This window comes from Anopheles ziemanni, chromosome 3, assembly GCF_943734765.1.
Source record: "Anopheles ziemanni chromosome 3, idAnoZiCoDA_A2_x.2, whole genome shotgun sequence".
Lineage (NCBI taxonomy): Eukaryota > Metazoa > Arthropoda > Insecta > Diptera > Culicidae > Anopheles > Anopheles ziemanni.
The window spans coordinates 42,870,096-42,892,988 of NC_080706.1; the positions used below are offsets into that span (position 1 = coordinate 42,870,096).

The 22,893-nt window shown below is 41.2% G+C and overlaps 1 protein-coding gene across 1 annotated transcript; it reads left to right on the forward strand.

Moving 5' to 3' along the window:
• The first annotated feature begins 739 nt into the window (after positions 1–739).
• LOC131284778 (synaptic vesicular amine transporter) lies at positions 740–18,291 on the forward strand. Its single transcript, XM_058313637.1, has 8 exons — positions 740–962; positions 14,070–14,219; positions 14,309–14,447; positions 14,552–14,610; positions 15,498–16,093; positions 16,778–16,974; positions 17,159–17,279; positions 18,223–18,291. The coding sequence occupies exons 1-8, from the start codon at positions 740–742 to the stop codon at positions 18,289–18,291; spliced, it is 1,554 nt and encodes a 517-aa protein (XP_058169620.1).
• Positions 18,292–22,893: the final 4,602 nt, after the last annotated feature.

The window sequence follows — 22,893 nt, forward strand, 5'->3', positions numbered from 1 at the left end:
GTAGAAGCTTGTCCACTGAGGCAAATGTTGCAAAAGGTCCTACCCGGCACATTAGCTCATAATTCATCGGATCATTTCATTTCGAGCTTGGATTGGGAGGGTAGACCGCGTCCTATGGACGGGCGATTTCTTGGAAACGGAAATAAAAATGTCACCTTGGGAAATCATGAAATATGGAGACGCGGTGGATACTTTTCAATTGTCGTGCGGAGCTCCATTGCGTGAACGACTTCCATTGCCATTCTTTGGCGTAGACTCAAAGGAACAAAAAACTTACCCTTGCTACGTTATCGTTCGAATTTTCCACGCACAGCATCTCTTTCCGGTGGACGGAAAATGTCGCCTCCGTTACGGTGGCGAGCGCCTTTGGTTGCTGTTTTACTTTAATCTGATGCCTCCGGTAGTACCGCAGGAAACTGGCTCGTGCCAACAGCAGCAGCAGCAGCAGCAGTCGGGGTCTTTGATCCTTCGCTCTGCGTCTGGGTTTTCAACATAATTTCCCTCCAGTAGACTGCGTCTCGGGTGGCGTACTCGCGCAGGGGGAAAAGATGGTAATCCGCTTTTCATTTCAATCTCTTTCTCTTTCTATCTCTCTCTCTTCTTACTCCACGAAACCGTCGATGTAAATGCGGGCCACCACGGAACCATATTCGGACGACGAATTCCCGGACGATTTTTAACGGAATTGCGCCGCGTTGCCGCCCAAACCCCGCAGCCACCGGTGTTGAGGTAAGCTGAAATGCAAGCAACGGCCTCGGAGGGAAACGGTCCGGGACCCAACAGCAGCAGCAGCAGTAGCACCCACACCGGCCACAATCACAGCTCCTCGCCGAAACCCCCGCCGCCCGGCTCGTGGGCATCGCTGAAGGCCAGCGTGGTAAGATGGCGCGGCTCGCGGAAACTGGTGCTCGTCATCGTCGCCATCGCACTCCTGCTCGACAATATGCTGCTGACCGTCGTTGGTAAGTTTCGTAACAATGCTAGCTAATCCCGCAGCAATCGGCCACAATATCGTTCAGCAATTACGGCGCGAATAGTCGATGGAACCGCGGTTTCCACGAATCCCGTTCCCGGAACGGTTTGTTTGAAACGAAACACTTTCGTGGAAAATGGCACCAGCGAAATCGTAATGGTTTTCAATTCCTTGTACATGGATATCGAGCCAATCAAACCAATTTTCGAACCGTGGTTTATGGGAAAACTTTGGATATTCCAAACTTTAGGTGAAAGCACTACTTCTTATTTAAAATTCCGACAAATGTATTTACCACAAGGTTTTACTGCACAATAACTTTTAAATAAATTTATTAGTCATCGATAAATAAAAACTTCTTTTAGTAAAGAGAAGGTAAAATCATTTAGAGGAAAACAATCTTTCTGTAATGCCTTTAGTCAAATGATGAGACAACAAACTCTTTTTGATTTGGATTCTTCGCAAAATTTCAATTTACGAAACATTCATAACCGAATGTAACTCATTTTCTTCCCAGACTATGTTACATTGCACAATGGCCACTTTAGAGTAAATACCGGGATAAAATTATTTTTCAATTGTTTCATACTGCAAACTGTATTTTATAACTGTTTTATATGAAATTTATTCTCAAAAAAGTAATTCCACCCAATCCCACTAGGGGGCGCTATATGCTATGGTGACAAGCTATCAAGCACATTTTACTGAAGCTATTGTTACGTAAAAATGTCCTTATTGTCCGATTGAGTCATTTATTATAATTTATCAATTGATTTACTTTATTTTTTTTGTACTTTACAAAAATATGAAAACAGTAAAATACGTTTTTTAATCCAAAATTATTATATGTTCCTCATGGTATTAAAAACTTGAATAACTTTCGATTCTGCGCCTATCCGCAGGTAAACTCTTCATGGCTTAAAAGAATACATATCAGGCTATAATATCACGCCTTTAAACTTACGCAACTCCGCGCACTTTTTGTTTGGCAAGATGTCGAACTTCAAGTTGTTTCATATTTTATCTGTAATTTGATACGTTTTGTATAATATTTAGAAAAATGCAAGCTGTGCATCCAATTCTATATTTTTTCTTTAAAGACAAATAAAATACCTTTCCAAAACAGTATTACTTTTAAAAATAGAACCAAAAATGCAGGAGTTATAAATATGCAAAGTTGGATAATTTTTTTCAAATTTTCGGCCGGTTTTTTCGCAACTTTGGACTTTGACCTTTTGAATCTCAGAATTGGCTGGACGCATAGGCTCAAGTTTTTGGGTAGTTCTTAGTTTGATCTTGTAGTTTGAAGCAAAAATGGTTTGTAAACGTTATACCTAAGTTGGATTTCTGACTTCCATCCCGGCAAATGGCCATTGTGCATTGGCTAGGCATTTTGGAGAATTACTAAATCAATATTGATTTAGAATCCTGCCAGACGGTACGAACTAAACTTAGTACATATTGCGTTGGCGTGCAGGCAGCATCGCACCGTTTACTTGGACCACGAATAAGCCGGCGAGGGAAAGCATTTAGTTAATTACACATCAGCTGCAGGACGGTTGATGTTTGGGGCGGAAAACCATCAACTCCCACTAGGCGGGAGAGTGAGGGAGAAAGAATGAGAGAAAGTGTTACGCTGTTCTAAAATGTGTTTCACTTTGCCATGTCAAAGCATTATTACCGCGGAAGGATGGTGGAAAAATTTACCTCAGTTCCACTTACTGCGTACATTTATAACACTCTCTTCATAGACTTCGCCATCTTGTTGCCGAAAGGAAAAGAGAAGAACGCCAAAAGCCATCAGTCGGCTAATAGACTAATAAGCCATCAGTGGCAGCGTCGACCAGGGACGATGAATCACTTACGTTTCCCGGGGAATGCCGGTCCACGAAGGGATGAAAAATTGACAATCTCTTCGATGCACGCGCCTCTCTCACACTCTGCTCTGCTGATGAATGCTAATTTCAACATCGAACGGGGTTGCAGCATCTCGGGAAAAGAGGCGAGAAAATTGCTTCCCATGGCAAAATGCGTACGCCATTTCCTGCCCTGCTCTCGGGCAAGACAGCAACCACAACCGCTTCTGATCCTTGGTTTTCTCGGGGGAACTGTTGTTACGTTGTCTTTTGTACATTCCCACCACCGAAATCGCACAACTAAACCATCCCGGTGGACCTTTACCCCCACTCTCCTCCGGGCACGCGAAGGCCGTCCGAAAAAGACGTAATAATAGAAGGAAAATTGTTTCTTTAAAGCGCCCTTTCCCTGTTTAACTTTTCTCGGAATGATTCCCGTTCCCCAGCGCTCTCATCCTAATCGAAACCGTAGCAGAGTTTCCTTTCGCTTGGCAGGAAATGCCAATGGAAAGCGGAACATTCGGGGGGGGGGGGGGGGGGGGGGGGGGGGGGAAGGATGCCGGCACCGGAACCGACAACGGTACGATCCGGTCGAAGTCGGGTCGGAAGAATGTCTTCTCTTGCCCATGGATTCCGTTTACTGCCGCCGCCATAATGGTGTGAAAAATGATTGGATTGACTCATTATGAACAGGGAAAAGTAAGCTTAAAGAGAAGAAAGCTTAAGTGGATGATAATCCTGCTCATCAATGCTCACAGCGTTGATTTAGGGAATAAAATAAAAGAAATGAAATATTTGTTCATGCAGAAAAATTAGAACATTTTCAGCGAAGTTGTGGGGAGTTTCGTTGTTTTTTAATAAAATTTTTAGATATTTATAAAATTATTCTTTACATTTCTTTACAATTACTTCTTAAATTCGACCTTTAATAAGTGTGGCATTTTTCCACTTTTAATGATAATTCGACCACTAATTTCTTTAATAAAATAAATTGCATATTTATCAATACTACCACAAATTTAACTATTGTCAAATTAACTATTGTTAAATTTAACTATTGTTAAATTTGTGGCATCGTTACACTACACTATTGTTAAATTACTACCATTCATAATACATCTATATTTAAAGAAACAAAACAAAACATATTTAAAGAAACAAAAATGTATAGAAAATTAACACATTGTTTCTCGGACATGTAGAAAAGGTTGCATATAAACAACATACCCAATACATTAACCGTAGGATTGAATATGATTAATAACATTTCCATTTAGACGAGTTGAAATAAAATAAATAACACATAAAACATCCATTAAATCCACTCCCCGTTTGCTTCCCCCTCAACCATCTACCAACGGTGAGCGATTGAACACAAAGATCCGTTGTTCATCGTAGTAAAAGGAACGCAAAATTTATCGCCCAAGTTAAGCTCTCGTCTTACTCGTATCTTCTTCCGTCCAAGCGCAAGCACGGCGTTCCGGTGGTTGAACACAAAAACGCAAGAGCAGAAACTATTTTACAGCAACAGGTCCCTACTCCAACGACGGGAGGATGGACCGCCATGGAAGCACAAGGATCTCCTTTAGTGTCGTAGCAAATCGTAAGGGCGCGTTGGAAAGCGTAAGTGCACGTTCCGAAGTGGATGTTCTTCGGCAGTGCGGGAGCTGAGGGGACGTTTCGGAACCCCGTTTTATCCCCTGCGCACTTATTTCGTATGCAACTTGTTGCACTCTTGTGAGGTCGCGCTCGATGTCGGCTATCGTCGGCGTCGCAGTCCTGAGGGGACAAAAGAAGCGTTTCCACGTCGTTTGTGTTCTATTTCTCTTTTTTCCTCGCTGCCGGAAGTGGGAAAACGCCACAGGAAGCATGGCAGCACAGTAATGCTTGCTACGATTAGTCGCTTCCATTCATCGGACGAGAAAGTTGACGAATGAACCAACCGTGTGCTCTTGCGAACGATTGTGCACATACTGTTAATCATATAATTATACTTTTGTGCCCTATTGCCAGCAGTGCTTGAAGTGTGCAGAAAGCGTCCTTTTGATGAACATTTTATTTGTCCTGAGTAGAGTTTTTCTTTTTCATTTATCTTCCGGTCTTTTGCATTCATTTTTGCACTGGTGTGGTTGTTTATTCTTATTTTGTGTCTTATTGTTTGTCGCTCAACAAATGAAATGATCCAAAATTTGGTTTGTTCGGCCAGTTTTCCTGCTTACCTATTATTATTTTTTCTCCTAATAATAGTGTGTGTTTTTATGGCATTTATTATAAATTATTAAGCCTATTGTTACTTCAAATCAATTCACCAATTTAAACAAACTCAAAAAACATTAAAAAATTATTTTTTCTACATTTCTCGACGCATGTAAACCATCTCTCAGAGCAGTTGAACAACAGTACACTGTTTGCAGAGCGTATCTTATCATAAACTAAGGGAATTTGACACAGAAAGTGTGTGCCTATCGTACAGCAAAAAAAAACACTTGATGCTCGTGTTCGTTGGCAAATTTCCAATTGCCCAAACTGGCTCGCCTTCCGGGGATGATTAAAAGATGGATTTTTCGGATGTTATTTTCCATGCAATATAACACTTCAAGCGTAGCCCTTCGGCATTGGGTTGGCTCCGTGGAGCCCAATTGAGGAAAACACACTTACGGTGGCAAACACACACAGAAAACCTATCGAACTGTGCTGGGGCTTGGGTTTTTGCAAACTTTGGGCACCACTTCAGGGGTAAGCTTGCCCGAGCCGTGTATGTGGTTTCGTTTGCACGAACACACCGACGATCGATAGGTGCGTATAAACGGCCGCGACGGGATTAATATCATGTCGGGGCTCGTGAGAGTCGTATTTCATGTATCGTCCGGATGGTTTCGGATTGGCAATGAGTGCTCCTCGAATCACGCACCCTCACCCTTCATGGGGAATCTTTTTTTTTTTTAAACCATAATGTGAATCCGTCCACCCGAAACCACTCGAAACGGGTGTGTTCGGATTCGAACGGTGTGGGTTTTGGGGTTTTGTTTTGCCCGGCATCAGTCGTTGCTTTTGTTACCGACCTCTTGAACGAAAGAGAGGGCGAGAGAGAAAGAGATAAACATATCCGGGCTCATGTCCAACCACAACCGGTCAACAGCAGCCTCATTCGACTGAAGGGATGAAAAGAACGCACGCGGATCAAACAGGGATTACATTAAACGATATTATTGGTCGATATTATGCAGGATCGCGTGTTTTGAAGCTCACGGAGAAAAAAAGAATGGGGGAATGTAACCTTTGCGTGCGAAACCGACCGTCATGTGGACGCGTTAACGGTTTTGTTTACACACATTCGAATGAATCGGAAGTCAATTTGGGCATTAAAAATCGCATCCCTGTTTGTGACAGGACATCATCCAGGTGGCCGGAACCGAATGTGATCGAATCCGAATGGACATTAATCATTCGGTATCGCTGCACCCGACAGAACACAGTGAGGATTTTTTTTCCTGTAGTCACCAGAGCACCAAAAGTGGGTCAAATTTTGATCGAGTGCCACTTCTCAACAATTGGTTATCGAGGTAAAAAACATATTCAAAGGTTAAAAAATATTCTTCGTGATTAAATTAACACACTTTTGTTTTTCTGAAATAGATTCAATTTGATATGCTAAAATGAAATAATTGAAATGAACAATCACTGCGGCAACAATAGTACGAAGAAGAATGGAGCTCAATATTCCAACTTCTTTCGTTAGGGCGGTTCCGTCCGAATGCGGTTATTTCGTCTGCTTGGTGCGGTTCACCTGTTTGCTGTTGGCCGTTTGATGTAGGATATAAAAAGTTGGCCAGTCTGTCCGTACCACCGACGGTTGCAGCAACCGCAAAGGAAAGTGAAGCGAATAACAAGGAATTAGAAATCGTTTCAATCGCAGAGCCACCCGAGCTGGAAGGTGGGAGTGTTCAAGCCGGAAAAGGGAGTACGGCGTAACAAAGGCAAAGCAGACACAAAGTCGCGCACACCAGCACACTTCCAAGAGCTGGTTCACCTCTACTCGTTCCGGTGCACGGCTTTGGACGCGCCGGAGCCTCAGACGTTTGAACTGAACGAAAGGAAACATAATTTTCCGATTAGCAGCCATTACGAATCCGGTTTGCTGGAAAGCAAAAAAAAAAAATAGAATGACAATGAATCATGTGAACCGTACGTTTGCCCCTAGCCCGTTTGGCATGGTCATTCATATTCAACAGTTGGTCCACTTCTTATGGCGAGACGCGCTAAATCCAGCCTCAAATCCTGCCGCACGGAACACTCGAAAGCGAAAAGTCAACGAGCTGGAAATTGCGTTTACTTAAGTCGCAATCCGTTCGCAAGCTGTCGGGATGGACGGGAAAGGTCTAGGCTTGCCTTTGCGCACCTCGGACATCGTACACAATCCACTGACCGAGTGAACACACGGATAAGGGCCTGCAAATGGAGGCGCCTGGTGGTTCATTCGAATTTTGCCTCGAGCTGGAAGTCGGAGTAATGGTGTGAGAAAAATCGCCTACTTCTCGTTGGAGAGCTACTGTAATGAAGGATCGTTGCTTCCTCGCCTTACCATTACCATTGGTGATGTGGCCAGCTTTGGTGAACCGAAAGGGCTCGCCGGTCTGCTCGTAACGACGGTGGCTACTTTGAGCGATTACTCTCGGTTCATCACCGTCGGTGTAAAGCAATACTAAGCTAGCTTTATGTAACGCATCATCAACCCAATACCAACTGATTGTGCAACAGAACATCACATAAGATTTGGCACCATGGAAGTGTTTGTTTATAGTACAGTTTCTAACTTAGACTGGCTTAGTGAGAATGGACGGAGCTTCAAATGCGAATGGAAAGCCTGTGTCTTGTAATGTCCTTTGGGAAGCATATTTCCTATTGTTCGCACACTATTACACGCTGAAAGCATAGAGATGTGTCAAGCTCAAAACAGGACATTTTTTCTAAATTAAAGATGAGTGGTTTTTTTTTCAAATACATGAATATTTTTTTAGAGCAAAGCTAAGGCTTGGCTTAAGTGAAGAATAATTGTTATACTCTTTGAAATTTTTGAATTCGAAATTATTTGTTATTTTTATTCTTATTATATCTGTTTTAAGAGGGCCTTTCGGATCATGCTTAAATAGAAGGTTATCTGACTTTTTCATCCAAATCACTGGGTTTACTTAAGTTTGCTGAAACAAACAAGACTCTTAGTATTAGATTGGATACTAATTTGGTCTTGATTTTTTGGAAAGTCTAACGTTGTTGGCCCGAGTATGTCTTTCTACTTTTCAAGTCAATATTTCTGTTCATAGAATTTTAGCTTTCGGTGCTTTATTGCTTAAAGCTTGCATCACTTGCTCTAAAAAACTGAAAACTTTTCAAAATGTGTTTCACCTGTATATTTTTGTAAAATTAAGATTTTTTTAAATGTTGTAAACAACATTGTAAGGCAATAGTGTCCGTTTATATAGCTCCAGGCCTCCTCGAAGCTAAGTTTTAGATAGGAAACAGAATGATTTCTATACGAAAAATATGACATTTTCTGATATGCCGGTAATCCTAAGCGTTTCTTTTATTTTAGAAAAAAGATCTAATCAACAAAATATAATTTGAATATGTTTTGCCACCTAAAAGTATAAATATTTTAATTGATGAATTAGAAACTCTTTTCGTATCATCTAGTTGTAAAAGCCATGGACATTCTGTTTTGATAAAGATCAACCCATCCGACATAAACGAAGGCGCGTCGAACAAACCAGTTGACGTTTTCCTCCCCGCTAGAGATAGTGAAACTCTTCAACTGCTTGTGACATTTCGTTTTGAAACCAAATCAAACCCTTTTCCGGCGCGTTTTTGTGTTTGCGTTGATTGCCCCTATCAAACGAGGGTTGGAGGATGGGGAGATAAAGATAAAGATTTTCCTTTGATTCACACACTCAAAGCATGGAGTACAACAGAAAAACAGGAAAACTCACCTAACGAGACGAACAAACGAATCCGAACTTTGGGGAACATTTTCAATTTTCCTACCAGCAGCATCGCGTCTTATCGTGATTTCCAGATCAACCCAGCTGGGACAACCGGTTGCTGCCGTACATATACACACATACACGCACACACATATCCTTCCAGAATTTCCTCTACAAACGAAGCCACAACGCCGCGGAAAACGTCGGAATATTTTTGCGGTTGCACGGCGGTGGTTCATTTGCAACCGTCCGTTGATTCCATTTCTTCTGCACCACTTCTCTTCACATGATGGCACACACCATGCACACATACACACACAACTAAGGATACCGCAGGCGCCACAATCCGGTCGACCGATTGCTCATCTGACAGCATGGTTCTCTTCGTTTTGCCTTTCCCAGCACTCAAATCAAAGAGATGTTTCTTTTCCATCCCCAGAAGCGATAATGACAAAGTCAGTCATCAGCCACACTCGTTTGGGAGGCCGCCGATGCCAAATGAAAGGCCCAAAATAGAGCAAAGCATCTGGAAGAGGTGGATATTGCTTGAGGAATCCAGAGAAGATGGCAATAAAGCTGGGGGGAAGAAGAGAAAAGCACATAAAAACAAAGTAAAAGAAAGGGATGCGATGAGCACAACCCGAAAGGACTGAGAAACAACTGTCGAATGTGCGAGTTGAGCCCACAAAGTACCCAGTAGCCGTTCGCGATGGAAAGGGAAAGCAGCAAACGGAGCGGAAAATGGTGGGAAATCATTTATAATTTACCCCACAGTCGTTTACCGACATCATTGGTTTAATTTGGCATTGTTGGAAGAACCCTCCGATGGTGCAGTGAGGAGCAAGGGAGGTAATGTGTGGAAAAGTGGCAAATCCGAACGCCTTCGTCGCGATGGACGGATTGACTTGTGTGGAGTTTGCCTTCCTTCGCCGACATTGCTGACATTCCGGTGGGTTCCGGTGTTGCGGAATGGGATGGGAAAAGGATATTGGTTCGATTGATGAAGCATTTCCTTCCGAATTCCAGTGTTGGCACTTTTATCCACCAGGAATGCAAAAGGAACGTTTTCGCTATCCTTCGCTATTTTAAGTGAGATATCTACTTGACAATGACGTTCGGGCGTATCGAGTTTCTAGTGCCGACAAAGAAATATGGTTGCCTCTAATTTTTAAACTGACCTATTTAGTTTTTTGGAGCTTACACTTGTTTTGACAGCTGTATGGAACAGAATTTGAGGAAAATTTTTATGAAAATGTATTATGAATATATGATGTTTTGTATCCTATTCGTATGATAGAAGTTTCATTTTATATTTTGTTGATTATATCTTATTTCCCAAAGGTAAGTTAAATATTGCTTGTGCTCGACATCAGTGTAAACAACGTTTGATTTTAATGCAGTGAATTTGAACAAACAAATTTCTGCAAAAAGTTTTTGGGGTCAGACATACAACTCCTATACATTTTAAATCTTAAGAAATCAATTGTTTATTCCATACCATATCTGCTCCTAGTTTTTTCCTTCGATCTATTAGTTATTTAACACAGTTTTTGGTGCTCGCTCCAAGCTAAATATGATAAATTTCCTGATAAAATGTTTACACAATTAGTAATAACTTTATAACATTTTTTAATGATTTTGAAATACTTGTCCGACATTAAAATTAATAAACCACCAAATATAACTAGCTAAATTAATAAGATTAACTCTTCGCTTTCTGGTTTGAATCCTAGAAACTTTATCTCATTAAGTTCTATCCTAATTAAATTATTTATTGTTGTGCAGTTTGGATTCAAAATTATTCGTATTTAATTTTTGAAACACATTCATCCGGGCAACGAACATTCCAAACGTTACAACATAATTGGTTATAACTCGCCTTCCAGCATCGGCACAAACTAGTGAAAATAATTATTTTGCAGTTTATGAGCCGTAACATTATTTCTCCAGTGCGAAAAGGGCCTTGCAAAAACCCTACAAGTGAGTGAATAAATAATGACAACGGTTTCGTTCCAGCCTCCATCGGCAAGATGAGCTGGCTGGTAAGTTGGGTCTGTTCTCGAAGGATCAACACAAGCCACAGCCCGGAGCTCAAGCTTAGCCCTTCGGCGTGGTATGCTGGCGCGAAACAAGCTGTTAATTTCTTGTTTATTAACGGCTAAACGAGTTAAGGGGTAATTTAATTGGCCGAGCGTGTTATGTTGCTTTTTTCCTTTTCTTTCCATCACTTTCTCGTGAAGAACCAAGTCGGGCGGTGGATGGCGAGCGACGCGGGGGGTGGATAGCTCAGTGGAAAAATTATTCTACGAAACGAGCTGTAACTAATCCTTTTCATAGCCGGAAGAGATGAATTGTGCCCCATTGCTTCGACCGAGGCTGACCCACGGGATCGTTTGTAACGTTCTCTCCAAGGTGTTTTCCTTTCCTGATTAATTACCGCTTAGAAAATCGATCGACGACGATGGCCTCGGGTGTCAAGCATCGACATCCAGTGGCACACTTTCTCAAACGTTCTTCATCCCACAGACCCGCTCGGACAGGGCCGCATCCATCATGAAGCTGCTTCAAAGAACGATATCAATTCCGGTGCATCGTTGTCTCCCAAAGGGAGTCTATTACCTATATTGCTTCCTTCCCTCGGCAGCGATCGATAGTGCCAAGCATCCAAGCCAGTTACCGTTCATGTTCGTGCTTGGAACGATTCGGAAATCAGGCACAGCTCTCATGCAACTCGACGATGATGTACTGTACAGCCCATGCCTTGGCCCTCGCTGTGGGGAAAAGGCACAAAAAAGGAACCAGCTTCTGCGAAAGGCAAAGTGCTGAAAAGTGCCCTGTACCAAAAGCACTGCTTCCATAATTGAATCATCGAAATTTATTCGATTACTAAATGGTACGCTTTCATGTGCTATCATCCTTCACTTTCCTGCACTTCATTTCGAACCGGATCGTCTTACAAAGTGGTTCGCTGCAGGGTGGTCTCCCTCGTCGGGAGAGTGTCAGCTTAAGATCCGAGCTACCGTTGCACTATCAATCGATGTAGGGGAAAGGAACGGTGTCAGATGGTACACCGATACCTGTTAGGGAGGCAATTGTGCTCGGGTGGGATATCGTAAAATCTTCTATTGATTGAAATCATCTATCTGTAGCATTCTGGGAGTTTGAAAATAATAGAAGACTTTCATTAAAGCTAAAAAAGAGTTATGAATGGTTTCTATATAAAAAATACTTCAAAATGACAAGAGTATAAATAACAAAATAAATAACTTATAAAGTTTATCTTAAATGAGAGTTAAAAAAGAGAAAAACCAAAATGATCTAAAATAGTAATACATTGCTTTAGAATCTTGCTCGGAAGCCTTGTAACATTTAACGCATTTAAAAAACACCCAGCGAGTCGGCAAAGAGAATTACGGATTTGAAAAATGTTGAAAGCTGACGAAGTGTTAAAAAGAGCGGTCCGCTAAAAATCATTTGGACCTGGTCAATTTGGTTTGAAACTGGTTCAACAGAAAAGTCTGAAATTTTGTTTTATTGATATAGCTTTGAATTTTAAGAAAAGTCTTGTTTTTCAAATATGCAACCGTTTTTCGAAAATTTCGTTGCGGTTAAAATGACCGCTTTTTGTTTTCTAGTGTTAAAGGTATAATACCTTAATATATTGTATGTGTTTAAAATTGGGTGGGCGTGGGCCAAGAGGTCGTTACGCCAAGAAGAAGAAGTTTAAAATTAATCATTGTTGAACTGAGTATTTTTTAACAACATTTCCACGTACCGTAAAACTAGAAATAAAAAAAAAATTATTGATTATTACAATTAGACACTTCTGGTATTCTTAAAAGTTGTATACCAACATGCATTTTTGTGAAATGCATAGCATATGAAATGTAGATTTCATATTTAAACATATTTGTTTTTTGTGTTTTGTAACCTATCAACACTTGGGCTCTTATAGTCCAAAGTTGATACTATACAATAAACATCTAATTTGTTTGTTGAATGAATAATGGTACAGACATTCAACAAGTTTTTTTTTAAAGTTTAGGGTCTAAACTAAAATAAATACTAAAATTTCTCTACGAACTCATTTTAATATTTTATTTATGAAAAAAGATTAATAGAACGAACGATCTTCCGAACTTGAGTAAACATTAAACAGCAAAACTGATTCTCAAGCTGTTGTGTGAAGCCGTTAAATTGGAGCTCTCAGTTTCTCAACTTATATCGTCCTGGTATAAACTAGCAGATCCTTTCGAACAAGTTTAGTAAAACTTTCAGTCCGATACGCCTTGAGCTGCGCGTTCGCACAAGTTGGCGGCAATTATAAAATAATTAAAATGTCCCACCCGACCAGAGGATCTGAAACGCGAGGCTAGAAATTAAACACACACAATCGAAAACTAACAAACGAAATCGAGTTAGTAAGTTTCCGCACCGCTCCGAGGCCGAGGTGGGTTGGAGTTTTCGAGTGACGAAGACGAGTTTCTCTTTCGCCGTGGAAAACGCCTTCCCAGCACAACTCACCACAAACCGGGAGGTTGGGGTGGGGCTGTGGTTCAAGAGCGGGCTGTTCCTTCCTTTGCAGAATAGGGGAGGCCTTTTCCACACCGCTGGAGATGCACATTCTGGTCCTTGTGGCGCCCGCTGACGGAGATTGACAGTTTAATTTCAACTTTCATTTAAAACTAAGATAATTCAATTACGCCACGGTGGTCGGGATGGGTAACACATCCGATCCAACCTTCTGCTTGCACTATCATCATCGTCACAATCATTACCGGCATCGTCAACAACACCAAAGCGTCATCGTTGTTGACGTAGTATCGAGTCGAGTAGAGTGTCTCGTTTTGCGATGCTCAGGTCGGATGGGTGCAATCGATGCTACTTCCCTATTTGTCTTCCGGGTGTGTGTCTCTCGGTGGGTTCTTGGCAGGAAGTTTGTGCGTCCTCCCTATGGTTTGGCTTCTTTTTTTCCTAGTAATGTTGTTACAGCTTCGAAAAGGGATGAAACACGACGACACCAGCCATCACAATCGTCGAACGGCCATCCGTCGGACCTGCTCCTGGTTTGGCTCGTCGCTTTACGATGTGCACCTATTTTACACCTCGATGGATTTTTACCCTCCCCTGCTCATCCTCCCCCTCGCCATCCTCCCTGCCATCCATTCGCTCGATTAGCGATATTTAGTCGAGCTGGCGCATTTTATGACCCGCCCGTGCCCGTACCGTTTTACGATTTAATTTCCCTCTCCTCCTCCCCAGTGCCAATCATACCGGAGTTTCTTTACGACATCAGGCACCCGGATGCGCCGCTGGCCAGCTTCCCCAAGACGCCACCGACCACGCTGTCACCGTGCGAGAAGGAAACGACCACGCCGTACAACGGGATCGACATTACCACGCAAGGATACGGTAAGCTACGAGGGCGAGCTACGAGGACCGGCAAGCCTGTTTTCATTTATCGCACGTGTTTGTGTGTTTTTCCGCCACACTCGATACAGACAATGCTAGCTGGTACGCGGAACGGGAGGAACGGCACAAGGAGCTGGTGGAGGAGACGGTCGAGGTTGGGCTGATGTTTGCCTCGAAGGCGTTCGTCCAGCTGCTGGCAAATCCAATCGTCGGTCCGCTGACGCATAAGTATGTCTTGAACTCACCGGGCAGAGCCTCGAACATGCTTAAAACGTCGTCAAAAATTGGTCTAATTCAAAAATGGTTTTGTTGTCTTTCGTTTCGATTAACAGGATTGGATACAGTATACCGATGTTCGCTGGATTCGTCATTATGTTCATCTCTACTTTGAGTAAGTAAACTGTATTTGAAATACTATTGAAAGGAAAATAGTACACTTTAACTGTCAAGTTTAACATTAAGATTGTAAAACACGTAACTTTAGCCAAAGAATTTGTTTTTACAATTACTATAGGTTTTATGTTGCAATTTTATAAAGCTGCTGGGTATAGAAAATGATGGCCATAGTAGTCGACGTGTTAAGCTGATTGGTTAACCATATCTACAATCGCGTAAAAAAAACTATAACACGACGAACAGATAAAAATAAAATAGAAAACAGGAAGATTTACTATATAACTAAACACAAAAACATTGACTCATCATTCAGGGGTTTGAACTTTGTTGTATAAAACCGATAAATTTTAACAGATACCAAAACAAAGTTTGTTTTGTTTGAAAAATAAAACCTATTTTTCTCAATTACTGCAAGCAATATTTTCGTATTGTAATTGTATCGAATAATGTATGTATCAAATATCTAAAATCTAAAGCCTTTTGAAAATAAATGAAAACTTGTTCGTTTTCATTTTAAAATTTATAATATCGTTTTGAATCAAATCAAATAATGTATTGCAAAAACAAACATTAAAAACAATACAAGGCATCACATATTTAAAAGTACAACTAGATTATTCACATTTCAAAGTTGATCTGTAATCAATCCTTTATGTCAATATATTATTTTTGTATGTTTTTTGGTGCATTTTTAAATGTGAAAACACATTTAACATTGTTTCCAACGAAAACATGGTAAACATGTTTTGCCACTTTTCGTTGTGTCAGTTACCATGAACAGTTTGGTGTCGATTCACATAATTCAACTCAATTTATTATCTGATTTAAGCGAAAAGTTACATAAAAACATCACCCTCACACCCTCCGCTTTTCTCGTCCCAGTTTTCGCATTCGGCAGAACGTACTCGGTTCTTTTTCTGGCCCGGGCACTGCAGGGTATCGGATCGTCCTGTTCGTCGGTGTCGGGCATGGGCATGTTGGCCGACCGCTACACGGACGACAAAGAGCGTGGCAATGCGATGGGCATCGCGCTCGGCGGGCTTGCACTGGGCGTCCTCATCGGTCCACCGTTTGGAGGCATCATGTACGAGTTCGTCGGTAAGTCGGCTCCCTTTCTGGTGCTGTCGGCGCTCGCACTCGGCGATGGTCTGCTGCAGCTGGTCATGCTGCAGCCGACGATGGTTATTGAGGAGTCCGATCCGCCGTCGCTGAAGGCACTGGTCACCGATCCGTACATCATCATCGCGGCCGGTGCCATCACGTTCGCCAACATGGGCATCGCCATGCTGGAACCGTCATTGCCGATCTGGATGATGGACAATATGGGCGCGAGCCGGTGGGAGCAGGGCGTCACCTTCCTGCCCGCCTCCATCAGCTACCTGATCGGTACGAACCTTTTCGGTCCCCTGGGACACCGGATCGGTCGCTGGTTGGCAGCCCTGCTCGGCTTGGTCATCATCGGACTTTGTCTTCTTTGCGTAAGTGTGCCCCTTTCTAGAGGATCACGAGCAATTCTAATCCGCTTGTTAAAATTATTCTAGTTTTTTTTTTATATTACTTAACCAGTATTGTCACTCGATCGATGCAAAAAAAATATATCCACCAAAACGAGAAAATTTAGCCAGGATGAAGTAAACCTATCCCTTGATTTGTGAATAAAACGAAGTCATTCTAGGCGTTTAAATACATGTTCGTATAAAGAGGAAAGTAGAGTTGTGAAATATTTTACAATATAAAACGAACGAAAGATATAAAGGGTGCTAATTTTTAAACCTTGTGTTAGCTTAAAGTTACAAAAATAACACATAAAATATATAAAAGCAAACATTATAGGCGTAGCAATCAAAAATAGAAATTAATCCCCTTTTAAGAAAACTGAACAGATAGCAGATAAAATAAGCCTACCAAATCAATTAAATAGTACAATTAAGAGAGAATGTAGTATATTTTTAATAGGTTTTTCAATGCTTTTAAGACAATGTTTTTAGTGTTTTCTTCTTGTGAAGTAATTGCTTTCACTAATTTTAAATTGTTAATAATATCTACAAAAAATCTTAACTAAAGACTCTCTTGCGTACATATATTTATTGTACGTTTTGTTATTGTTTTTTTCATATCTTTAAATTGTTTGCTTTTGTTTGTTTGATTGCATCACCTCGCAGATCCCCATGGCCACCTCCATCAACCACCTGATTCTGCCAAACGCCGGACTGGGCTTCGCCATCGGTATGGTCGACTCCTGCATGATGCCCGAGCTCGGCTACCTGGTGGACATTCGCCACTCGGCCGTCTACGGCAGCGTGTACGCCATCGGAGACGTGGCGTTCTGTCTGGGTTTCGCCATCGGTCCCGCACTTAGGTAAGAGGACAAAGGAAGGGCTCCGGGGAATCCGGGGAGGGAATTAAAACTCAAGTGGAACGGACCGTCCGTCCGCCCGCCCGGAACGAAACAACAAGTGGGTCGCTTTGTTTAACTCCTGCTCCTGCAACACCCGGTCTGTCTTTCTTGCTTTCTTTGCACGCTCGGCGCAAACACTCCAAAGTGGTACCTTGGTAAACACCATCGGCTTCGAGTGGATGCTGGTCGGCATTTCGATCCTCTGCTTCATCTACGCCCCGCTGCTGACCTTCCTGCGCGCCCCACCGACCAAGGAGGAGAAGAAGGTAAGCATCGACGGCATTGACAACGCCGGACTGACGCTCGAAGGTGGACCATCGCCGGCCCCTCTGGCGGACGGTAAGGCTGCCCTGCCAACTGCGGCGAACGGCAAACATGACGCAAACCCCGGCAATCCCCACGCCAACGGAAACGGAACCGTAAATGGGCACAAGAACGGCTCCAGTGAGCCCGCGCGGGTAACGGATGGACCGTCCGGTGTGGTTGTTGGTGAAAACTGCGTGACGAAACTGTAGGGTTCCCGCGTGAAAGGGACCGGACCTTGCTTCCCAGCTCCCATCCCACCACACACTGACCCTCGCTCTCTAGCTGATTCTTGCAATCAATTGTCGTAAAACGCTCTTCGAAACCCCGGATGGAACGGATCGATGGAATCTCACACTAGAAAACGATATTTTGAATCCTTTATGGTGATTTAGATTAAGTTTTTTTCTTATCTGTTCCATGATTTGTAACCATTGTAAACTCTCGTGCATATTTTTCGTAATGTTTGTATTACTTTATATGTTGTACTTTAGTTGTAAGGCAATCTTTATGAAGGACCGAATAAACATTTTTATTTGATAATAATTTTCCGTTTTTTTTAAATTAATTTATGCTGAAGCTTAGATTTGGATTGGTTTGTTATTTTTTATTTTGTTTTCAGGCTCATTTTCTGAATATTCTTGAAGTTTATTAATAGGTTCATAGTAGACGGGGTCATTTGTGAATTCTCTAAAGTTCCTTGATTTTTCTTTGCCATGTTGAGATTTTATATTTAATTTTATTAAATTTTTTTTAGTTTTCTTCACAGCGCAACATCTTTAAAAACTGTCCCCGTTAAGTCTGGGTAAACTCTTCAAAGTTTCTTCACAAACACAGACGTTATTTCTTTCTTATCAACTTTCTGGCACCAAATGAAGAGTTTTTCCCATTTTTTTCACGTTTCAGTCTCTCATCGTTGGCGAACGGTCTTCGGTGCGGTACGTCACGTATCAGAACGAGGAAGAGGACGAGTAAAGCGGCACACCAGTGGTATTTTGAAGAGAATGTTTCACTACCCATACTCATCGCATACACTAAACACCTAAACGCATAAACATAAGAAACGTAAACGCTACACAACCAAGAGATCAGGAACATTTTACTCACGTATTGCATGGATGTTTGGAGCAACAACAAAAAGTAAAAATATATAAACAAAAGTATCTCATACATAAAACTTAGTGAGTAAAACTGCTGAGCAAAACAGGAAATAATCTCAAATGAGAGAAAAAAAAACTTGATGATAGAATGAGCAAGCAACAGCAAGGAACAATAATTTGGCCAAACAGGTAACAAATCTTCACACTCGTTAAGCGAAGCACGGAAACCAATACTGATTACTGTTATTCGATTTTTGCATAACATGCTGATCAAAGGATAATAAGGAACGAAACAGGCATTAACCAGCACACCAACAAATGAAAAAAAAATGACTGCAAAGTTTAAAGCCTAACGAAGAAAACAACATATAAATGTTATTAACGAAAGGAAAGAAAACAGTTATGCTTTAGAAGTGATCCTGTGCGAACGAAACCAAACATTACTACTGGTGGATAAATCTTGCTCTCAGCATTCAAATGTATCTTAACGCTACTAACCAATGCATTAGAAAACAAACAAAACTATAATTACTCCCTGCAAAATACTAAGTCAATCGGTTTCGGTGACGCCTTGGAGTGGCGCATCTTCGTTTTGTTCTCGATTGGATTCGGAGTGGGGCTCAGATTCCTCAGTCCCAAATGCCGATCGAGGAGTGACACTCCAAGGCATCATCCGGAATCGACCTAGCCTGCCGCGACCGGGTGGCGCCGCTCGAAGTGAGAAACGAATACCGCCTGGCGGATCGTTAACGGTTTTCGTTTGTGCATCGGATCAGACGGCCCCGGGGGTGAGATTATGATGTTCAAACGTAGGACGATACGGAGGTGGCAAGTGGCTCGATTCGTTTCCCGCTCAAAGCCATCGTGTCCCCTTTGTTTGGGCAGCCGAAATCGTTCGAACCCGAAGGATCGCTTCCGCCTCGCAACACGGATACACTTCGGATAAACGACACTTTAAATCCACTTGCGGGAGCCCCTCGGGAATTTATAGTGGCAAGGCCGTATCGAAGCTGGAAACAAATATTTAATAAAAGGAACCCTTTACTTTCTGCAAGCTTAGTTGGCACTACACCCCGTAAACGGAATGTCCTCCCATGCTGCTTAATGTCTGCTCTATCGCACGCGTCTAACGCCAGGACATTGCCGACAATCTGACCAATTTATGGGAAATGTGTAAGTTGAAGGAAATTTCGAACGAAAGGCAAATTACGTAGAAACGTAACATAACGAGCCGATGACAAACGGAATGAATCCGATCAGTTAATATACACACATATGCTACTAGAAATGCGGTGACGCATACTCACTATGTCGTGTACCTGTAGATACCACCCGTCACCGCTAGTGGACGCTACGTAATGTAACCATATTCCCACAGCTTTACGGTACTACACTATCAATGTACAACCTTGTACTACAACTTCTATCCGATCGATGTCTATAGTTACGAGCAACGTGCAAACTTGTTATCTAAAACACTACTGGCAGACTACTGTCGATTGTTCCCTTTAAACGAGTAAACCTGAACACTTGAGACTACTTCGGAAGCAGATGAAGCGGGAAAAAAATAGAAATACAACATGTCTAACACCATCGTGACACAACCAGTGCCGATAATCTCTTTGCGAAACTTGAATGGCTGCAAGCTTTGCCAGACGGTATCGGTAGCTACATATTTAGTCAACTTTTTAAGTAATTGCATATAAACTGTTTCATTTGTTACAAGGTAAAACAAATAATGTGTAATCGAACATACAATACTATAGGGCAGTATCAACAGCAATAAAACAATCAACTATAACCATTGTTCCGTAGAAAAGACTGTCGTTACTTCCTTCGATGTCATGGCATGTCAGAGGAACCTGAAAAAAAACACACGATCACCGCTGGAAACTACACTCGAGCATGAGTTGGTGAATTGTTTCAATAATCGGTCTAAAGCTTTGTGCATAGATTTGGCAGAACGTAACTTATGGAAAGAATACATTATCTACACTACAAACGCCACAACCATCTAACACGTACGATTGATATTTAAAAACATGCTAAAAACACTTACGCTAATACGTTATAAAATATAAAAACACACAAAATCAAAGTTCACAATGATGAATTGCTGACTCAATCAAAAATCAAACATCAATCGAACATCGATCATGCGTTGTACAGGGTTGTAAAACATGCCTCCCTCATGATGGCATCGGAAAGCATAAATGAAAGGAAATACGTTAACCATTCGCTAAATTTATCTTGAGCCCGGACTTTCTGTCCGATTGATTTAAGGTTGAAATATTTTCCTCCTACTTCTGTAGTGACGATTGACGAACGAAATACTATGATTGCTAAAGTGAACGGAAAATGGAAAGTTTATAGATATTCTGTGTCGAACCTTCATCGAATCGTAAACCACGCATCCTTGTTATTATCCTTGTGCCGATGTTGTGTTCCGGTGTGTGCGTGTGTGTCTTGTTTGCTTATCTGGTGTCGATCGTTGTGCACTTCACTGTTAAAGTACGCCAGGAACCAGGGGAGAAAGGGAGCAGACGAACCCACACTGTAGAAAAGGAAAATTCGGTCCACTCGAGAGCCGTGTTATTGTGAGTTAGACAATAACTTTTTGCTGATGTATCTTTGAACGAGGGAAAACGTTTGAACGGAAACTTAACAGGTCGTAAAGCGAACCAATCGTACACATAAAAAGAACAAAAAAAAAATCAATACAAAAACGAACCAAGCATCCAATGAGGTGAAAGAAAGTTATTCTATGGCAAACTAAAGTTAGAAAATATTTACACTACTACTCTATATATTCGCAAATATTGTCGGTGCGTTATCAAACAATAACCAGCAGTTATGCAACCATGTAAGCAAGTGCTTCATTGCTTATCATTCCATTTGGCAGATTTTATAGAAGATCACATTTTTGTTGTTAAAACTTTTGGAAAACAAGTATTTCCTATGATTTTCCTAGTTCACGACAGAGACCGCCCAAATGTGGCCGTCTCTGCTCGCTAGGACATTAAACTTAACTACAAACTATCAAAAAGGCTGGTATGGGGTCACACACACACAGTACAGAAGTTCAATACATCCACTGAGTAGATGTTATAATCTACTAGTAAGTTGAAAATGAAACTAAACTATTATCTACCAATATATATTATACAATCCGGGAAGGTCGGATACTTTTGCCTGCATAAGAACTCGTGTTACGAGTTCTTATTTGTAGAGACATTATTTTCGGATTTGCTATATACTCCAAGGAATAGTTTGCGAATCGTTCACTATTTAAGTTTCAGTATAGCCCACACTCACACACACGTGTCAAACTAATCGCCATGTTACACATTTCAAATAATTAAGAAATCTCCACAGATTCGTAGGGAAATAGGATCAATGTAATAATGAAGCAAATTCCGTTATTTGAATTGCAGTAGCTAAAACAACTGCTATCTATTTGGCCCGTGACATTGTTGATGTATAAGAAGGTAAGAAAACCTGTAATAAGATAAAACGGAAATGAGAAAAATGAAAAATAAAAATAAGTATTTTAACTTCTTAAAAAAACAATATGATGTGAAAGCTTTTTGGATAGAATAGAACCCACTTTTAGCACCGTTGACGAAGCGCAAGATAGTTACAAAAAATAAAAAATAAACAACTTTGTATCACGAAAGCATACATACCCAAAATACATAAGCGTAAAACAAAGCGAGGAACCAAACTGTATCGTTTCGGAAAGTATAGGCGCACTAATGTGCATATTTTAGTGCTTTAGTGAAAGTGAAACGAGTAATGAATGGACGGCTAGAAAATGCTAGGCCAAATGAAATGAATATTTACAAAACAATAGCAACAAGTTAGAAGAACAGACAAACTAACAACCAATAAATATCCGACTCGTTGTTCTATTTGATATGCAGTTTAGGCTAAGTAATAATCAAACCAATCGATCGCTAGTTTAAGTGCAGCAAACCATAATAAAGTGTAGAAAATGGAATGAATGCAACAATAATGGCCAATACCATATATACAATTTATAAAACATTATCCCAAAACAGTATACACAAAACTATACATATATACATATATACAGATATTTCGCGGTAGAATCCTTTAGGAATATGATGTTGTATTGCGAAGGAATGATATTTTGCTGCGGCCCTCAAAATGGTCCATTTTTAATATGTTTATATATAGGTGTATTCGATGCTAACAAAAAAGAAACTCAAACAGTGAGCGTGTTGATAAAAGAGTAAAATTTTACTTGTAAAATGGTAGCTATTGACCGTGAACCAGCAGCTCGTACCAAAACAGGCAAAATGCTATAACTATGCTGATACTATTATGTACAATCAAGACGAACAAAAATGGGGAACACAGAATAAAGTTGTTGGTGACATCTAGCCGGTTTGATGTTTTTATTTAAACAACGGGTAGTAGTGATAATCTCCGAGGCATCCACGATCGCCTAAGT

Excerpts from the sequence above, each read along its gene's own strand:
- LOC131284778 (XM_058313637.1), top strand. The coding sequence starts at position 740 with ATGCAAGCAACGGCCTCGGAGGGAAACGGTCCGGGACCCAACAGCAGC. Across the intron at positions 14,448-14,551 it reads GTCGGTCCGCTGACGCATAA|GATTGGATACAGTATACCGA; the intron begins GTATGTCTTGAA and ends TTCGATTAACAG. Across the intron at positions 16,975-17,158 it reads GCCATCGGTCCCGCACTTAG|TGGTACCTTGGTAAACACCA; the intron begins GTAAGAGGACAA and ends AACACTCCAAAG.